The sequence below is a fragment of the Betta splendens genome, chromosome 1 (genome assembly GCF_900634795.4).
Source record: "Betta splendens chromosome 1, fBetSpl5.4, whole genome shotgun sequence".
Classification (NCBI taxonomy): Eukaryota; Metazoa; Chordata; class Actinopteri; order Anabantiformes; family Osphronemidae; genus Betta; species Betta splendens.
Window position 1 is genome coordinate 7,726,904 of NC_040881.3, and position 14,254 is coordinate 7,741,157.

The window sequence follows — 14,254 nt, forward strand, 5'->3', positions numbered from 1 at the left end:
GAGTATAAATTACTCCTTTTTAAACATTTTCCCTCTCTCCCGGCTGTTTTTCCTTCATTCTTCACAGGCCGGAGAAGGAGCCGGGCAGCGCCACCACGGTCTCCCATCCTTGAGGCAAAGGATATTCCTCCGTTGGAGCTTCCCAAGTCTTCTGAGGACCTCTTGATTCCTACCTCGCAACTCCTCAACGTCTCTGCCGTCTACGAGGTCCTCCGCAACTTTGGATCCGTGCTCCGACTCTCGCCATTTCGCTTTGAGGACTTCTGTGCCGCTCTGGCCAGCCAGGAACAGTGTACGCTGCTGGCAGAGACCCACATCTCCCTGCTCAAAGCTATTCTCAGGGAGGAGGACACTTCCAACACCACATTTGGTCCTGCTGATGTGAAGGACTCCGTTAACTCTACTCTGTATTTTGTGGATGGCATGACCTGGCCGGAGGTGGTGCGTGCGTACTGTGAGAGTGACCCGGAGTACCGGCACATTCTTCCTTTTCAGGAAAGTGAGGATTACCCGTATGAACCATTGGAGAGCAAAGTTAAAGTTCTTCAGTTTTTGGTGGACCAGTTCCTGGCGACCAACATTGCCCGAGAGGAGCTAATGTCAGAAGGGGTGGTCGCCTATGACGACCACTGCAGGGTATGCCATCGTCTTGGCGACCTGCTGTGCTGCGAGACGTGTTCGGCCGTTTATCATCTGGAGTGTGTGAAGCCGCCGCTGCAGGAAGTGCCCGAGGATGAGTGGCAGTGCGAAGTGTGCGTGGCACACAAGGTGCCCGGTGTGGTGGACTGCATCCCGGAAGTGCAGAAGACCAGACCGTTTATTCGACAGCTCCCGGTTGGTTATGACCGACTCCACCGCAAATACTGGTTCCTCAACCGCCGCATTGTAGTGTAAGTTCAGTGTTTGCTCTGTGTTCCAAGACAGCTGCATGGTAGTCAGCAAGTGTCAGCAGAGTTTTTAGTTACTTTGATAATGTAAATCTTAAATAGTTATATTGGTGTACTTAAATATGATATATTTAGGCTATTATGTAGCTGCTGTCTATGCAGCTGATGCACCTCATTATTTTTGTAACCTGGATTTGTCAAAGGTTAACCTCACTGTTAGCCCCACATTATTGCGTAAGCACAGAATTGTTTATAACCTGTGAGATGCCAGATCGCATCTAAGCTGAGCACGATGCAAGTGTGGAGGCAGGTAATGAAACCAGGTCAGTTGATCCACACTGACTACAAATTCACTTTCAGTTTGTACTTACATTTAGTGCATATAGGTAATACAACAATGAATGCAGCATGTGAGCGTCAGTAGTAAAACAGGTATCTCACAAATCAGACGGGACTGGAAGTTTTGATGCTTTTGAGAATTTACAGTGAAACAGTAAAAAAAAAAAAAAACAACTGCAGGTCCTGCTGGTTAATAAACCAGGGCCCTTCCCTCTGTGGGTCTTAGTATAATCTGCCCATAAGCAGTGTTGTTCCAATATGTTGGTAAATGATCTTGATACTGAGCAGTCACTGATGGTGTGTGAGAAAATATAAAGATTAAAAGTGGAGGTAAAATGAAAATATGCTGACTAGCCACAGCTGTTATATGGCCCCAGGCCTCACAGTCCTACGGCAGGAAGCAGAAGGCTGCTCTGAGAGCTGGTACCTGCTGTGCTAATTTCACCTCAGGACCACGAACAGCAGTTTGAGAGAGTTAAAACAGCCTTTGCTTTATTGGCTAATACGTTTTGCGTGAAAACGCTTAGCTTCGCAATTTGTTTTGTTATTTAAGTTGTGGCAGAAAGACCCACATCATTCTCAACTGGGAACTGGTTTGCTGTCTTTCATTCAAGCCTGGCACCTGTCTGTTCTGCACAGCAGTTTACACCCGTTCCTTGTATTTGTTGTTGTGTAAGTTGTTATCACTGGTATGAAAAACAGCAGCAGTGACTCACTTCATCGCGTTCAGATGCAAATGAGCATCTTTGGGGCAATACTGTCTTCATAAAAGACTAGCTATGTAAAGAATATTTCTAATACGCACATTTCAAAATATCAACCTAGAATCTGTAATATTAACCAGAAATGAGACACAGTGGTAATATATCTCTTAACATTAAGACAAAAGCTGCCTCTGCCGACAAATCGGTGGCCCACACATTTACTTTAGATTTGTTCTCCTCTTCTCTCCCTGCTGTGCGTCCTAATTTATACCAAGTTTTTTTCTCCTCATGTCTCCCCTGTAGTGAGGAGGATGGTGAGCAGGAAGACAAAACCATCTGGTACTACAGCACCAAGGTAACTAGGATTAGTGTTATTTCTCAGTGGGGTTGTATAAATATTATAAACACTTCCATAATGACATCCTTATTTCTTTGTGCTATGTTTCATATCCTGTTTGTTTGCAGTCCTGTTAACATAAAATGCATCTGGGTTTCTTAACCGTACTACTCAATTCAAACTGTTTCTAAACTCTGTTATTCTAAGGTCCAGCTGGCAGAGCTCATAGACAGCCTGGATAAGGAGTACTGGGAGGCTGACCTATATGCAGCCTTGGAAGAGATAAGGGATGAGGTGCATGCACATATGGACATCTCTGAGGACCTAACCAACAAGGCCCGTGGTAGCAACAAGTGTTTCCTCGCCGCTGCCAATGGTAAAGATTCCTCTTCTTTTAATATAAATAAAGCCCTTTTCTTAAACCCTGATATGCTGCTGCGTTGACTAGAAGATGGGTCTTTAAGCATTTTATTCCCTGCTTCCTTATGGCGCCCTCTTTTTTACATTCACTTCTGTACCTGCTTTGCCCCCAGTGCTCATGAATACCACTCAGTCATCGACGGCTGGCTCACAGGAATCAGCCCGGCTCTTTTGTAACTTAACTCTTGACCCACTCTGGCCAGTTTCCAACACCTGAGCTTCCCTTCAGACTCTCACTCCTGGCTTTATGTTTGCAGCATGTTGACCGAATCCTCGTGTTTGTTTGGTTAGGTGTGTTTCTGGAAGTGATACCATTGTGAGCCCATCAGTGGAAGTTTACATTAAAGGTTCAGGATTAAGCACAGAACTGAATGTGGTGCTGCTGTATGTGTTTCACACCCATACACCACCAAATTTGTCAATAAAATGAAAGCAACAATCAACATTAACTTAATGTGATGTTGGTTTTGCTGGATTCATGCTTCATTTGAGAGGGTGTAGATTATGATGGTGTTGAATTGTGCTGCACTATAAAACAGATGCGTTATTTTTGCAAATTTCATTGCTATAGTTTAATGCAGCTTGAATAGCAGATTCAACACATTTTCCACTAAGCTGTAGCAAGTTTGGTGTTCTGTCTGTTGTGTGTGTGTGTGCTGCCTTTCTAACATCATTCTTTGTGAATTAGTAGATGGAATAGTACAAACTACACTTTACTCTCCATTTTCAGCCTTCATCTGTGTATTATTGACCCCTTATCCTATAGTATCCTAATGACTTCTGTTACACATTTACAGTTATCAGAGTAATGTGTCTGGCCACACATTTACTTCCAGTCTAAAAAGCAGGCATTTATTTTTGTTGCATTCAGAATGTTGCTGATAATTAAGCCTTGGATGTAATATTTGTTTTTTTTCCTTTTACAGTTTGTTTCATGTTTACTTGTACAGACATTGTATACACGTGTGTATGTCATACTTATTTTTATATATTTAATTTTAAACCTTGGATTTCATGCTTAGTTTGAAAGGTTGTCCTTTTCTTAATATATTCTATGAATAGCTACATCGCTGTCTGTATATAAATCACATTTCTTTATGTACTCATTCTTTTTCCACACCTTCTATTTATATCTCTCCACTCTGTCCTCCAGAGGAAATCTTGGAGCGGCTGCGTAGCAAGAAAGAGGAGGAGCTGGAGGAGGTGAAAAGACGGGCTGCTGAGGAGGCCCAGAAAGCAGAGCTGGAGAAGGAGGAGGAGGAAGAGGCCAAGCTGAGGAGTGAGGTACAGGATAGAGGAGAAGAGGAGAAGGCGACAAAAGAAGAATCCAAGACAGAGAAAAAGGACAGCGTCAAAACTGAAGGTACTATTGTTTGTATTTCTCTCATTAATATTTTTATAATAATGACTGGTAGTCTAAAGTTGTAACGAAAGAGTTACCTGAGAAGATGATTCAGCCTCTTCTACCCTCGGCTTCTTTACTTTGATACAAAGGACAGTGCATCAAAGACACTTATTTTGAAGATAACATGATTTAAGAAGCCTCCTAATTAAACAAAATCACGTTTTCAACTGAAATCCACAATATTTACATAATTGCTGGTGTTCACCTGTAGTCGTTGAAGCTCCACCCACTGACCAAGAAGGCAGTAGTGTCGCCTCAGAGGGACCTTTACCTACAGCAACCTCTGCTCCAACACAAACCTCCACCCTGAGCTCTAGTCTGGCCACTGAGCCTCCAAAGCAGCTGGCCCGCACCATGGGATGTTCCCATACAGAGGTCTCAAACAGCAGCAAAGGTATTCAAAGGCATTTGAGAAGCTGACCTCATTAAGATGGACATGAGGGTGTGCTTTACTGGTGCACTTTACGGCTTCACAGATTGTGTGATTGGTGTCACCAGTGGCGTGGGTGTTTCACCATGTGCTCCTGTGCTGTGGTTCCTCTTGATTCTTCTCGCATGTGGCCCTCATTCCGTCTGCTGGCTTTTATGTTCAACTGTGACGTTTTGTCGCTTGTCTACCTACATCCTCAGGAATACTTCTAGTCTCTCGCCACTGAGCCTCAGTTGATTTAGCAATTACGTTGCTTCTTGTGCTAATTCTTCAAAAGAGGACCTTTTTGCTTGGATTGTTGTGCTTGTAAATGGCATTTTTGGATCAAACCATACTTTGTTTATGCTGCACCTCTGTGTTTGTTTTATATCCTTGCTGTCAGTTGTTATTGCCACTGGTCATGGCCTAGTCATATTGTGCATGATGTAACAGTAGAGGGAGCCACAGTCTTAGCTATTCTAGAGTAGTGGTTCTCTCATCCTGTTTTCAATTACCCCCCATCTAGACTTTCACTTTAGGAAATCACCTGCATTTTCCAGTCTCAAACAAACACATTTAAAAGATCTTTGACCTCAACATCATTAAAATCAAGACCACTGCGGATGAATTGTTATGGCTGTTTGTCTTTGTAGGAGAACACCAATTATCAGATTCTGTCCCTGTAAGTGGAGATGGCATCCCCAGCCTGAGCCAGCCCTCCCAGACCGGTGAGGAGAACAGTAACAGCAGCATGGGAGGTGGCGTCCCACCGAGGGGCCCTGAACCTCCAGACCTAGCAGACAAGTCCTCCCAGTCATCCCTGGCAAGCCTTGAAGACACAGGTGTGTGTCTCATGATTAAAACCCGTTTAGATATAGTATCAGATCTAGGTTGAATAGTTAGCATAATTATATTTTACATTTTAGCTGAGATATACCACAATTACACAAATGTACTCGCATATATTATAAATGCACTGCTGTTTGTTTTTATGGTCAGACCATATGCTGGTGTGCACCCAATTTTCCCTGTCATTTACTGAAGTGGCCCTTGCTTTTCCAGGGGACAATAAAGACTTGGCCAATGGTGAGGCAACAGGCCTCACTATTAAGAAGTCTTCAGCCACTCGCATGGTGACCCGACTGAGGAACCCAGACAGCAAACTGAGTCAGCTTAAGAACCAGCAGGTGGCAGCTGCTGTTCACGAAGCCAACAAGGGCTTCAAAGAGGGCAAAGAGGTGAATTACCATAAATAAAACAGATTCAGATTTTTAGACTGCTTATAAAACATATGTACAGTGTCTGTTTCATTGGCATTGACCAGTAGTAGTGTTACTAAAGGTTCTGTGTCATAAAAAAGGTGGTGCTTATTGGTGTTTAAACGGAGTATTTGGAATATGTTACAGATCATTTTCTCAATTCCTTGTGCAGGTACTAGTTGTCAATGCTCAAGGTGACGTCACCCGTGTCAGCACGCGCAGCAGCAAAGATGTTGTGATGAAGGGCACTAGCCAGTACTTCAAGCTGGGCCAGGAGGGCAAGTACCGCGTCTACCATAACCAGTACAGTGCCAATGCCGTGGCCCTCAACAAGCATCAACACAGAGAGGCAAGTAGCACCTGAATGTTTATGAATACACAAATAAAAGATGTACGGTGGCTCAGTGGTTTCTACACCTGACAGGGTTTTAGCCCTTTTAACCTTTGTTTGTAGAGTGACAGCATTATTGGATACTAAAACTTTGTGTTTTCCATTAGGACCACGATAAAAGGCGGCATCTCTCCCATAAATTCTGCATGACACCGGCTGGAGAATTTAAGTGGAACGGTTCCATTCACGGCTCTAAGGTTCTGACTATCTCCACACTGAGACTCACCATCATTCAGCTGGAGAACAATGTTCCAGCACCGTTCATGCACCCTAACTGGGCCTCACACAGGTACGCAACTGGATATGTAGGTTTTCTCGTCAGCACAACGATGTTCAGTGGGATTTCGTTTTGGGGGATTTGTTAATCAGTGAGCTTTACTGAAATAAAGCACATCCGGACCAAACAGAACACAGTAAACCTGACTTTATCATGTTTAATTTCTTTTAGGGCCAACTGGATCAAAGCAGTTCACATGTGCAGTAAGGCCAGAGAGTTTGCACTGGCTCTGGCCATCCTGGAGTGTGCCGTCAAACCTGTGGCTATGCTGCCTCTATGGAAGGACTCACTGGGCCATACCAGGTACACACACGTGTACTGTACTGTACTGTATATGTACTGTAAGTCACGAATATGTGATTTCTACAGCTATATCATTTCTAGGATACACAGAATCAAACCACAGCCTCGGTTTAAAAGAAAAACACAAACAAGTATTCAGTGCATCTACACAGGGGACGTGTGGTCAGTGTAGCAGGCAGAGGCGATCATAACCAGATCCGATCAAAAGGCCCACCCTCACTGTGAGGGATAATATTTAGACTGCATGTCCACTACCAGTACCACCCACCTCTGCCTTAAATACTGCTCCAATACCACAACAGCCCTGAAGAGATGGTCCAGATTTCACACAGCGTGAAAGTATCAAAGACATAAGGGAGTGAGTTGTATGTGTTTAATGGAACTGCTCCAGCAGCAACCATCGTCTTGTCATCTTTAATTACAGCTATACACATGCCAGTTGTTGGCTTATTGTACATGAGATTGTAATTGTAAACTTAAAAATAAATAGGTTAACTAAAGAGAAAACAGTAAGTATGAGCTGCAGCATTTAATTTAAAACCACTTTAAACATGCTCAGGTTAAATCGCATGACATCCATGGAGCGTGAGGAGAAAGAGAAGGTGAAGAAGAGGGAGAAGAAGCTGGAGGATGAAGAAACAATGCAACAGGCCACCTGGGTCAAGTATACATTCCCAATCAAACACCAGGTAAGTCACGTGTGCACCACTTTGTGTAGACCAGTGCTTGTACAAAAGCGTGGCCTTGGTGCTATGTTGTGTCTTTGGCTGCACATTGCAAACCCACATAAAATGGCAAACAGGAGTGTTGAGAATAGTTCTGTTGTCTGTCAACCCTGTGAGTAACATATTACTATTAATCGTAGTAATACATTCCAAAGTAGGCTCTCATGTTGAAACCATGCTGCCTGGAAAAATGACTCACTCCAGTGGGAAACACTGGTGTGTGTGTATGTGCGTGCGTGCGTCTATGAGCATAAGTGATTTCTTTGATGCAGTGGGTCGAGCACAGAGTCATTTTCTTCACCAATTACTGTTCAGACTGTGAAGACCTCTTAGATCTCTTAGTCTATGCGTGCCGTTATATGCATATATACATTAACCTCTCACAGTATTTTCTTCAATCCCCTTCTCGTTCTTGTCTCTTGTAAAGGTGTGGAAGCAGAAAGGAGAGGAGTATCGCGTTACGGGCTATGGGGGCTGGTGTTGGATCAGTAAGACTTATGTGCAGCGGTTTGTCCCTAGGCTTCCTGGCAACACCAACGCTAACTACCGCAAAGAACTCGAAGGTCTGGAATGAGAAACTTTGGGGCCTACATTGTGGTTGTAGTTATCTGAATTTCAGTTTTCTGTAATTTAAAGTGACACTGTGTGACAAAACTGACGCTGGGAGTGAATTTGTTTCTCCTGTAGCAATCTGAATGATGTCATGGTATAAGTTGTCAATGTTGGTCAATGCATTTTTGTTTGTGGGTGTATTTTCTTTTTGTTGAATTGGCTAAATTATACTTGTGTACATTTTGATAGTTGAATCATAGACGTTAAATGAGTAAAACTCTATGAACTGGATAGTAGTTCAAGTTTTTAATTATTCAATTTAGGTTTGTAGAGTTGTTTCAAATGTAATGCTAGTGTTTTTCTTGTCCTATTGTAAGGCTGCATGATGTTTATGGTTTGTGCTATACCATTAAGGCAGTTTTCAGTAGGGCCTGGTAAAATAAACGTATTATTCTGTTTTCCAAAGATGCCAAACTCGGCAAGAAAAGCACTCTGCTGGATTTGAGTCGACGGCCCAGTGTAACCACACCAGAAGCTCAGGGAATTGTTGCCTCAAGCAGCGAAACAAAAGCTCAAGAATCCTCCAGCGTCAGAGCAGACCACCTGACAGAGGATTTGGATATGCATAAGAGTGAGGATGAGGAAAAGAAAGAAGTACTAGTTAAAGAAAACACCCAAGAATTGCCTGTAGACGAATCGGTAACAAAGATGGAGGTGGACCCCACAGACTCACCATCAGATGAAGTGCAAAGTATGTGAATTAGTGACTAATGGTAATGTGTTGATTTACATAGTCAGTTCTGTCAGAAACAAAATTTAAAAGTAGTTAAAGACCAAGTCAACATAGAGTTGTGTAATTAAGTATGTTTGATACTAATCTTTTATAATTCTTAAAAAGTAAGAGTAAAAGTAAACCTTTTTTTCTAGGGCCCAGTGTTCAGGATGACAAGGCTTCCATGAAGGAGGAGCCAACACGGGGCCTTGAGAGACCCTTCAACTACGATGTAGTGGATGTCAGCAAAGGCTTCCTCACCCGCATTGCTTACAAGAAAAAGGTCAAGGCCTCCAAGTTAGACACCCTGCTGGAGCGCAGGGTGAAGCAGCACATCATTGAGGAGAAGCAGAGACTACAGGTGTCTGCCTGCAAAGTACAGACTCCCACACTGGTTTCAGCCACGTCACCCGCTGCTCTCACCACTCCAGTACGACCGCGGTCGCCACTCAGGCCCCATGCCCTCGCTCAGACACAGCTGGTTATGGGCAAGGCTGTTAAAACAGAGGAACAACCTTCGCTATTACCCGCTCCAGGGTCAGGAGACGCTGCAGGGGCGAATCAGGCTGAATTCTCAAAAGCTACGAATGAGAATGCTGCCGCTCCTCTTTCCTCTGCAGACCTGGACTCCACCGCCAAAGACAGTTGCCTTGCAGGTACCTGTGGCGATTCGGCTTCATTACAAAACCAAACCACCTCACTGCCACAGGAATTAGCGAAAGACTCCTTGGAAAGGACTAAGAGGCCACAAGAGACTAATTCAGACAGTTGCTCATTAGAGCAACACACAGCCAGAATGCCATCAGATGGTTCCAAGGCTGCTCATATTGAAAATATGGGGTCTGAGACACCCAACTTGAAGCTGGATCCTATAAGGACATCTCCATGTGATCGAAACACATCCGCTCCCGAACCCCCTCAGCATAACTCAGAAACTTTAAGCTCGATGCATTCCTGCCCTGAGGAAAATGGCATGGAGTCAAATGGGAACCAAGAGCACGTGCAAGGTGAAACTCCCAAGTTAGTTCCTCCTCTCCATGTAAACGGTAATGATGGTTTAGGGAGTGAACGCTTATTGACTAACTCTGTAACAAGCTCAGATAATGGTGTGCTCTCTAACAGCCTCCAACTCAAAGTGAACAGCACTGGTAAAGTTGATGAGCAAGGACAGGCGGGCAGTGTGCAGCCAAAGCCCTTAGTAAACGGAGACGTGGCCCCTTTAAATGACAGCATAGAGCTTGGGCTAAAGGAACCTTCGAAAACGGAGGTAGAGGGTAAAATATTAAAAATGGACCAGGACTACAAACCTCCTGTGAAGATAACAAGGCTGGACAACAACATAGATGCACTTGGAGCCAAAACTGAGAGCAAAATACAGCACAACAACAAATCATTTCAGTTTGTGGAGATGAAATCTAATCCTGTAGTTAAGATCATCCGAATGGCTCCTTCCCCCATACCATCGGCAGAGGAGTCCAGTCTGAGCGATGACTTTCCAGAGGACAATAGCAACAGTGGGGCGACGGAACCGCCTAAGACCATAGTCACCCAGATAACCTCAACCGTCACTACCACAACAGTAGTTTCCACAGAGACGACAGTAGCTAACATGCCTCAGAAAATAAGTGGAGGCATAGTTTCAACAAGCGAAAGCAGCACCATGTCCACTTTTACAACCATGACCAAAACTACTGTGACCAAAACCTCTCCCTCTGGGCCCAATGGTCAGTCACAAGACAGGCAGGATAAAACCGTGACCCAAGAACAAAAGACAACACTCTCAGCCCGTATCTGTAAGTCCACAACGGATACCAGCGGTAACACATCTGTGAAATCTGTTAGCGTGAGCCGCGAGAACTCGTCCACCAAGGGCCGCATTCGTCTGCTCAAGTTCTCTCACACCAAGAAGACGCGCTCAGACACAGCTCTTCCTTCTTACTGCAAGTTTGTCACCAAGAGCAACCGTAAGAGCATTTTTGTGCTGCCTCACGATGACTTGAAGGTGCTGGCGAGGCGAGGCGGGCTCCGCGAGGTGCAGGTCTTCAGTTATAATGCCAAACCAGCCCAGGACATCTGGCCCTATCCTTCACCCAGGCCCACGTTTGGGATCACCTGGAGGTAAGTTTGCTCTCCTGTAACCCAGGCGTTAAGGCTCTGTATAAGGTGTTGTGTTCATCGTGCTCACGTTTTCTTATTCTTAACAGTGATACGCTTCAACATTTTATTTAAAACTATGTGTCATGTAATGACTCTATACCTAAAGAACATGTAGCTTTGTGTACAACCCATCACTGCACTGAAACGTGATTTGTTTGGTAGGTTTGTGTTTGTTATGGAGTTGCGCTTTGCATTGCATCACAAAATGATGCTGAATGTGTGCGTAAGCTTACAATAAAAGGGCCAGTGGGATAAAAAGGTAGTTCCTTCGTCCCACTTTGAACTCTCTCTTGGTTCTCTCAGTGTCATGTCCTGCTAATTTGTTGTTCATTACGTCCTCCTCTCTCTCGTCATGGCTTTGGCCCTGAGGGATGTTGTGGTACCAGGAACCAATGGCTATTTAGACCGGACCTCAGAGTTCCGCAACAGACATGAATCATTCAGTGGTCGGGGAAGTGTCAGGACGTTCACTTTGTGCAGTGACCCAGCCCTGCAACCCAGGGAGATTTTCCCGCCTGTGGTTAAACATGGGAAAATAAATGTCTTTGAAACCCCATAAATAAACACACACACACACACACACACACACACACACACACACACACACACACACACACAGCTTAATGATGATCATGTTGTGTAGACATTCAACATTTAAATGACTGTGTCTTAAGTTAAGTCGAAACAGGAATTGCGGCCTTAATGATGAAAGGAAGGAGTGTTTCTTCTATAGTAAATGGTTGATTGTACATTTCCAAAATTTTATTACAACCAAAACAGTTTTTTTCAATAAATTAAAAAGTTTTCTTTTTGGATTGTTATGAGGAGAATATGGGATACTTGATGTGTTTCTGTCACAGATCTGTAAATGATTACGAAGACATGTCTATCAAAAACCTCAGTATGTTTTTTCAGTAATGCTGTGCAAGTTAGTGGTGGTTCGCTGCACTGCAGTATTGAATATCATGATGTGTGTCATGGCACCAGTGACCCTTCCATGAATTTCCAACCGTTCTTTTTCTCTGTCTGTTTTCAAATACCTTTACACAACTGGGATTTTTCTGGGGTTTTGTAAGGTGTCAACCACAATCAATACTTGGGCCCGTCATAGAAATGCACGCACCTTTGCTGTGTTACAGATATCGTCTGCAAACTGTGAAGTCCCTAGCAGGGGTGAGCCTCATGCTGAGGCTCCTGTGGGCCTGTCTGAGATGGGACGACATGGCGGTCAAACCGTCTTCTGCCGTTGGAACCACCCGTACAGGTAGACGCGCCATCTACTTTTTCAAACCATCACACAATTGTCCTTTTATTCTTTATCATTAAGGAAGGCTGCAGCTATTAGTTTTCATTGGTGGACAAAATATACAGCTGGTCTGTCTCCAAAGAAAACTGGCATCTCTATTCAATAAACTGATCTGGTCCTGAGTTACTTCAGCTCAACTCCCTGCTCTATGTTGGTTCAAAACATTTACTCTTCTTGTGTTGGAGTGCTTTTCCTCCATCTTCTCGGGCTCTCCTCCTCATCACCATACCAACCCAGCCCTATCCCCACTCATTGCTACAGAGACATCGGATACTGAAATCACCACCACAGAGATCATCAAGCGTCGCGACGTGGGACCCTATGGCCTTCGCTCAGAGTACTGCATCCGCAAAATCATCTGCCCGCTCGGAGTGCCTGAGACTCCCAAAGGTAAAATGTGTTTCTGAGGAAGTTTTAGGCCTTTTTGAAACTTGTGAAGTAAAAAGGTTATTCAGTCTATGTCCTACCCAGCCGGTGGCAAAATGCAAACATTATTTTTTATTCCAGAAACCCACACTCCTCAGAGGAAGGGGTTGCGCTCCAGTGCCTTGCGCCCCAAGAAACCTGAGCCTGCCAAGCAAACAGGGCCTGTGGTGATTGAGACATGGGTACCTGAGGAGGAGCTGGACCTCTGGGAGATCAGAGCCTTCTCTGAAAGGTGAGAGCGAGAGGTGGGAGAAGAGTCTAGACTCTTGTGCCTACACCTGACAGTCATGTGTTTCGTCAGGGCAGTTTATAAACATGTCAACAGAGTTAGGGATTATTAAAGGTGGTGATGTTTGTGCCGGCTCTGCAGATTATGTGTGAGTTAAAATGAACATTGTCAAAAGCGCTCAAGACTGATGCTTATAGTGTTTAAATAAATTTTCAACAGTACTTATGATTAACATAATCACTCGTTATTTTACAGGGTGGAAAAAGAGAAGGCCCAGGCAGCAGAGCAGGCCAAGGTGAGTGCACTTGACTTAAAATGTATATATATTCATGCTATTTTCTTGTTAATTGATGCACTAATGAACTTGTTTATCTTTGATTAGAAGCGTTTGGAGCAGAAACCAGGCTCAGTCACAGCTACTCCAGCAGGCACGCCCACAGCGCCTGTCTCCACACCCAAAGTCATTGTTGGTTCACTGTCAGGCCAGGGAGCCGCTAACACCAAAGTGGTGCTGTCCACCAAGATGGGGACCCCCGTTACATTCCAGCAGAACAAGAACTTCCAGCAGTCTTTTGCAACTTGGGTCAAACAGGGTCAAGGCACGCAAGGTACATTATAGGTCCCAAGGTCATAGGAAATCATTATGAATCATTCATCATTGAATTTAGAAAAGTAACAGTATTGGTGCTTTTCTGATTTATTAGGCGCAGGGACAGAGACCACCGTGGCCACGTCTGGTGGACACACTTTACAGATAACAGGAACCTCGGTGGGTGGGAAGGTAGTGACCACCAAGCTGCCGCTGCCCGCCAACAGTAAGATCGTCACAGTCAACGTGCCAACTTCACAAGGAGGTACTGCACTTTTTAATGAGTCGCACCTCATGAAAGTCTGAACTGACACTGTACAGAACAAGTTACATTTTGTTTAGCCACAAACATATTTGTCTTTCTTTGCTTTGGACTTACAGCTCAGACATTTCAGGTGTATCAAAAGGGGCCAAATTTAATCTGGCTCAGTAATCAAATACCATTGTAAGTGGTTTAGTCTTCATTCATCTTTTAATGTTGTTGGTTGTTGGTACCACAGGTCTAAATATTAGGCTTAGACAGAAACTATTCAGCGATTGCCACGCAGACAGTCCTTTCAAGTGTTGAGCTGCTGGCCTGTTAAACACACTGATATTACGAGTGCCTTAAACAGCTGTGCGCTGTATTTGCAAATGAAAAATAAATGTTCTAAACAACTGACATAATGTTGCCATTTAAAGACGTGTTTGGTTCAGCAAATGTGTAATTGAATACAGATCTGCTGAATTAAACAAAAAGATAAAGAGTATGATATTCACCAAGTGAT

General features: G+C 44.1%; 1 protein-coding gene across 3 annotated transcripts in view; it reads left to right on the plus strand.

Annotated features, from left to right (window-relative positions):
* LOC114860588 (nucleosome-remodeling factor subunit BPTF) overlaps positions 1-14,254 on the plus strand; it is a 29,953-nt gene that overhangs the window by 2,364 nt on the left and 13,335 nt on the right. The window contains exons 2-21 of one of the 3 annotated variants that reach the window (XM_055509473.1): positions 68-890; positions 2,234-2,285; positions 2,475-2,643; positions 3,841-4,050; positions 4,304-4,486; positions 5,155-5,343; positions 5,564-5,739; positions 5,933-6,109; positions 6,259-6,440; positions 6,600-6,731; positions 7,291-7,420; positions 7,884-8,019; positions 8,475-8,759; positions 8,936-10,898; positions 12,077-12,201; positions 12,481-12,633; positions 12,751-12,901; positions 13,154-13,193; positions 13,281-13,506; positions 13,603-13,752. In XM_055509473.1, the coding sequence (XP_055365448.1) occupies positions 68-890; positions 2,234-2,285; positions 2,475-2,643; positions 3,841-4,050; positions 4,304-4,486; positions 5,155-5,343; positions 5,564-5,739; positions 5,933-6,109; positions 6,259-6,440; positions 6,600-6,731; positions 7,291-7,420; positions 7,884-8,019; positions 8,475-8,759; positions 8,936-10,898; positions 12,077-12,201; positions 12,481-12,633; positions 12,751-12,901; positions 13,154-13,193; positions 13,281-13,506; positions 13,603-13,752 (5,652 nt within the window). The remainder of the gene's footprint in view (positions 1-67; positions 891-2,233; positions 2,286-2,474; positions 2,644-3,840; positions 4,051-4,303; positions 4,487-5,154; positions 5,344-5,563; positions 5,740-5,932; positions 6,110-6,258; positions 6,441-6,599; positions 6,732-7,290; positions 7,421-7,883; positions 8,020-8,474; positions 8,760-8,935; positions 10,899-12,076; positions 12,202-12,480; positions 12,634-12,750; positions 12,902-13,153; positions 13,194-13,280; positions 13,507-13,602; positions 13,753-14,254) is intronic. The other 2 variants (XM_055509474.1, XM_055509475.1) reach the window with 2 other exon arrangements.